General features: G+C 38.0%; 1 protein-coding gene across 3 annotated transcripts in view; it reads right to left on the reverse strand.

Annotated features, from left to right (window-relative positions):
* The window catches only part of AKAP10 (A-kinase anchoring protein 10), a 29192-nt gene that overhangs the window by 21497 nt on the left and 1695 nt on the right, over window positions 1-6000 (reverse strand). For 2 of the 3 annotated variants that reach the window (XR_007770321.1, XM_050928789.1), the window contains exons 2-3: window positions 5690-5737; window positions 2826-3008 (exon numbers count right to left, since the gene is read on the reverse strand). Coding sequence is in view for 2 of the 3 variants with exons in the window: in XM_050928789.1 (XP_050784746.1) it covers window positions 2826-3008; window positions 5690-5737 (231 nt within the window). In the remaining variant the exon portion in view is untranslated. Of the gene's footprint in view, window positions 1-2825; window positions 3009-4653; window positions 4746-5689; window positions 5738-6000 lie in introns of those variants that run through there. The other variant, XM_050928790.1, reaches the window with a different exon arrangement.

The following is a 6000-nucleotide window of genomic DNA, read 5'->3' on the forward strand; positions in this document are numbered from 1 at the left end:
ATGGTTTCTGTAAAGGGAAATCGTGTCTTACTAATCTATTAGAGTTCTTTGAAGGGGTCAACAAACATGTGGACAAGGGGGATCCAGTGGACATAGTGTACTTAGATTTCCAGAAAGCCTTTGACAAGGTCCCTCACCAAAGGCTCTTACGTAAATTAAGCTGTCACGGGATAAAAGGGAAGCTCCTTTCATGGACTGAGAACCGGTTAAAAGACAGGGAACAAAGGGTAGGAATTAATGGTAAATTCTCAGAATGGAGAGGGGTAACTAGTGGTGTTCCCCAAGGGTCAGTCCTAGGACCAATCCTATTCAATTTATTCATAAATTATCTGAAGAAAGGAGTAAACAGTGAGGTGGCAAAGTTTGCAGATGATACTAAACTACTCAAGATAGTTAAGACCAAAGCAGATTGTGAAGAACTTCAAAAAGATCTCACAAAACTAAGTGATTGGGTAACAAAATGGCAAATGAAATTTAATGTGGATAAATGTAAAGTAATGCACATTGGAAAAAATAACCCCAACTATACACACAATATGATGGGGGCTAATTTAGCTACAACGAGTCAGGAAAAAGATCTTGGCGCCATCGTGGATAGTTCTCTGAAGATGTCCACACAGTGCGCAGAGGTGGTCAAAAAAGCAAACAGGATGTTAGGAATCATTAAAAAGGGGATAGAGAATAAGACTGAGAATATATTACTGCCCTTATATAAATCCATGGTATGCCCACATCTTGAATACTGTGTACAGATGTTGTTCTGGTCACCTCACAAAAGATATTCTAGCACTAGAAAAGGTTCAGAAAAGGGCAACTAAAATGATTAGGGGTTTGGTGAGGGTCCCATATGAGGAAAGATTCAAGAGGCTAGGCCTCTTCAGCTTGGAAAAGAGGAGACTAAGGGGGGATATGATAGAGGTATATAAAATCATGAGTGATGTGGAGAAAGTGGATAAGGAAAAGTTATTTACGTATTCCCATAATACAAGAACTAGGGATCACCAAATGAAATTAATAGGTAACAGGTTTAAAACAAATAAAAGGAAGTTCTTCTTCACACAGCGCACAGGCAACTTGTGGAACTCCTTATCTGAGGAGGTTGTAAAGGCTGGGACTATAACAATGTTTAAAAGGGAACTGGATAAATTCATGGTGGCTAAGTCCATAAATGGCTATTAGCCGGGAAGGGTGAAGAATGGTGTCCCTAGCCTCTGTTCATCAGAGGATGGAGATGGATGGCAGCAGAGAGATCACTTGATCATTGCTTGTTAGCTTCACTCCCTCTGGGGCACCTGGCATTGGCCACTGTCGGTAGACAGATACTGGGCTAGATGGACCTTTGGTCTGACCTGGTATGGCCGTTCTTATGTTAAACATAAAAATCTCATTTTTCAGTAGTGTTTACTATTTCAAAAATGTCTAGCCTACAAACAATTGGTAAATAGTCTACTGATTTGTTAGGTCAATCTAAATGGCATTTTGCCTGCTCTGTATAAACAGCTTGTGTGATTCAGAGAGATCAACTATAAGAACTCTGCAAGATTTACATTACTTAGCTTGGGCTTGTTTAGATTAAAATAAACAAAACAGTCTTTATAATGGATGCCTTCTACCCTTTAGCAAATCTGATTGTCCTTTCCGACTCAGAGGATGAGGCAGTTGGAATGAACAAGGCAAACACCTTTTCTTCTGCACTCTCAGGCAGGAATACAGAGTAGAAGGAACACAGCCTTGTCCTGTTCGGACTTCTCTCTACCATCTTCGTAGTCCGTTACCTAATCAGTTGGCAGGGGCGGCTGCTGTAATTCCAGGTAGGAGACACACCACGTGGGTTTTTTAGTGTTTATATATTTTTAAATTCTCTCTTGCAGTAGGTGTTAGATTTCACCCTGCCAGCAGCTACACGAGGCACAACAAAAATGAGGGGGTCTCCGGAAGCTGGGGGCTAGTCCCTCATCAGCCTTCCAATCAGTTTTGATTCTTCCCCCTACAGCTACAGGCTGGTGACTACCAACACTGAGGATCTATGACCCTAGAGAAGGGCAAATTCAAGCCTTTATGCAAGATACCACAATGAGTACAATATAAGAACCTAAGTATCTAAGCTTGTGGCTACTCTGGAGTTAGTCCAATGAAGTTTTCCAGTTCCTTAATAAAAAAACAAACGGACACTGTCAGAGTAGCCTTAGAGGTCTAGTACAAAGGTACTGTCTGCATCACAAATGGCCACAATGTTTAGTCTGAAGAAAAAGGACTCCTCGTGAATTTTTTTTTTTTAAATATAATCTGCATTCACCATAGCCAACCCCAAAATCCATTTATAGAGAGCCCATTGGTGATGAAAAGAGTTCTAAACAGAAAACAAAATCAAGTGAGTGATCAGGAATCTAATATTTACAGATGTACTAAGCCTAGGGATAAATTAACATATACCCATGGAGGAACCTGCAATGAAGGAACATGGGAGGGACCACTGTGGAACAGATCCATTGCCCATCTAGTGTGCTATCCTCTTTGACAGTGCCATCAACAGTGTTTTAGAGGAATGTGCAAGACTTTAATAATATACTTTACTGTAAATAACTATAGGGCACAGCACATTTCTTTTGATCCCAACTGGTAACAAGTATGCTTTATACTGAATGGATAGCCCATGTTATTTTGCACTTTGTAGTGTAACTTAGTTACTATTCTTGTGTCTAATTTTCTTAACCTTACTAAGCTACTTGTCTCAATGCTACCTTGTCCTAGTGGTCAGCACATATAATATTCATAGGATATGAAAAGATATGGCTCACCTATATTAGAGAACAGCAAAGTCTTACCTAAGTCTCCAAAATGTGCAGCCTCCATGTGACTTGGCTGCTTCTTAAGAGCAGCTGTCCGACTGCTAGAAAAAGAGTCCATGTTGGCGGAGATGGCATTAATTGCCACATGGCTTGGTCCTGCAGCCTCCAGCAAGGCATGATTTCTAGTGCTTCTCTGAGGGGAATGTACTGGTATTGGAGCTGGAATCAAGACAACAATGATTAAAAGAAAAAAACTTGCAACCTTTTCTACACCATATCCCATGCTAAGTACTATGAGATGAGTTACAGTGTTAGCTCACCTGCATCTTTATTACAAAAACACCATTTGTAGTACTGCATGTCAGTCTCTGCTTAATAATCTGACCAGAGCAGGGGTACTACAAATAAGTGGGTTCTCCACGCCAAAGATAAGATCACCTTAGCCCGTTTATAGTGTTGCCCATTCTCCTTTATCACATTTGTTCAGCAGATAACAAGGACTCTATGTTTAAGTTTACACAAAGAACGTTAACCCTATGAGTCTGCCTACCTCATGGATCAGAACTATCATAGCAGTCTTACACTTTTTCAATAAATGACAGAACATCAGCAGCAGCCCCATTCAGGACAAATAGATCAATTTCCACTTCTTTTTTGGAAACCTTCTAATGTGGTCAGAGAAAATATCCAATGCTCTGAAACCATCTGTGATGTACCTTTAATAGGTACATTTAATCTTTCAAAAATAATTTTATCTTTGCTTGCCACTAGAGAAAACAAGCTGGCAGAGTAAGCACTGATGAGCAAAGAAAATAATTAAAAGCTCATTGAAGCTGAGACTATAAGTGCTAATACATAAATCTGTTGCAGCAGTATTAGGATAAGGATCATACTGGCTGCTTGAATTTGAAGAGAAAAGAGAAGGAGGATAGTTTCCTCACAAGAAAACAAGAGGCAACATTATGCCAATATTCATTTTAGAGACTTCTGGGATATTAAGTTTGACTAGGATGCCAGGCAAAGAGATCTATCCCACCTAACCTTATTACACTATTACATAACAATGGATTTTACTGATGTGTCAAGGAAACTTGTTTCAGTGGCTTTAATTCTTCACACTTCTTTCATATTTGCAATATCTAATGATACATACAGGCTGGGAATTAATACACTTTAATGCCCACACAACAGGCATCTTTGAATTAATGATATGGTGAGCTGATCTCCTACCCTAAATATGACATCCTGTTTTGTTTTTATGGCCCTTTGCTGTTCATTAGAGGCGACACTATAGGTCAGATTTGTTCACGTAATTATCAATTACCTGTTGAGGATTTGTGGTCTGTTTTCTATACTTTTAATCTATGGCTGTATGGTTTTGTTTTGCTAAATTAGCTACGCAGAGACTACAATCTAATCTAAAACTCTGGGTAAGTATAGTCTCCCTCTCCACTTGTTTGAATGTACATGACTGAATAAACATGAACACAGGCCTGATTCCGGCAAGTAGTCGCTGGAAATAATTTGTAAGATATGTGGAGGTTTTCCTTGAATTGAAATATTCGGTACTGAAATTCTGCTTGTTATTCTCCAAGAAGCCTTTGGCATGTATTACAGACAGGAATGGGAAAACACATGTTCTTCCAAGCCTGTGGGAAGCAGCTAGTTGCTTGGCTGACCACAGCAATTGAAGATTACTTGCTGGAGGACACTGTGTAGAAAAAGAAACCCATTTGATAATGGTTTAACCTTTCTGATATAGATTTAAGGCTCCTAACTTTATTATAAGCAGAATTTAAGTTTAATAAAACTCTAACGATGAAACACCTATTCTAAAACTTCTAGATAGTGTTAAATCTCTAACCTCATATGATGCAGATCACTGAAGAGTGCTCTGCCAAACAAGGAAGCTGCTCCCATTTTGCTCAACATCTGCAGTTCTTGTTCTGTAATAAACTGAATTGTATTTTAAGTTTTATTTTACTCTACATAGTGGCCATGTCATAGCCTTTCCTTAGCAATCTGCTTGAACTAATAAGTAGTCATGACTAATAATTGCTAACTTGGTTAGGATGACTTTGATTCTTGTACTGCTTCAAAGATAAATCAACATGCTCAAAGATGCTTGTACACTTTACTTAAAGCCCAGGTAACACTTTATAAAGTACTGAAATAAAGTTATATTTGAGGCACATAAAGGCAGCTTAATTATTGTAGCAATACTAAAGGGAAGCTGAACTAAAAAGCGAACATGTATAAAACTGAAAACAATGGACAAATTAGACGTGTTGTTTTCCCATGGCTTAACAGAGTGTTACCAACAAATCAAGGAAAATTTTCGACATTAAGTCATGTAATGACTACAAAATTTCTGAACTATTTAGTGTAGTATTAGGGTAGCCGCTCTTTCTGAAAAAGATTTGGACATCCACTCCACTGGTGTAAGTCTGAAGGCACTCCTGATTTCAAGTTGCTCCATATTTACATTAGTAAAAGCAAAATCAGAACCTAGCCTCCTGTTCTGTAAGTTAGGCAATGCAGAGTCACATTATCAAAATTGCAAAATAAATTACATACCAGAAAAAGCTCCCAAAAACCTCAGAAAGCAAACTACTGCAGATAAGGAATAATCACTATTTGCAAGGTGATAATTTTGGAATAAAACCTAAGAAAGAATGAACAACTTTCCATGCTTCTGGACCTGGTAAGATGATAGTAATCAGGAAAGATTAGTTTTCAATTTACTATAGATCACCTGGAGATAGATTAACTATTTACTTTTTTTAGTACAAGGTGTACGTCTCTTCAGTGATAAGGAAATGTACAATTGGTTACAAAAAATATGGCAGTGTTGTGGATCTTATTGTCTTTCCATAGAGTTCAGTAAATCTTGAGCTTACTTTTAATTGCTTTTACATCTGTGGTCTTCTCTTGTTCTTTGCCTGTCACTGTAAAATATAAAAGAAGGAGTAAAAAGCTATTTAAGGTTTGTGATGGCATGGACTGTTGAAGGAGAATATAAAAATCTCAAACTCAGGACTTGGTGGGTAATGAAATTAGCAAACAAGCACCTTTTTGTCTTAAAATATATTTGCTATTTTCAACTCTACACATACATCCAGTAGCTGGATGGGGATGTTAAGTTTTTTATACAAAACCTGGTAGTTCATTCTTAAAGATTAACTTTCAGAAAAATTAAAAAACATTTGTA

Source organism: Gopherus flavomarginatus, chromosome 19, assembly GCF_025201925.1.
Source record: "Gopherus flavomarginatus isolate rGopFla2 chromosome 19, rGopFla2.mat.asm, whole genome shotgun sequence".
Lineage (NCBI taxonomy): Eukaryota > Metazoa > Chordata > Testudines > Testudinidae > Gopherus > Gopherus flavomarginatus.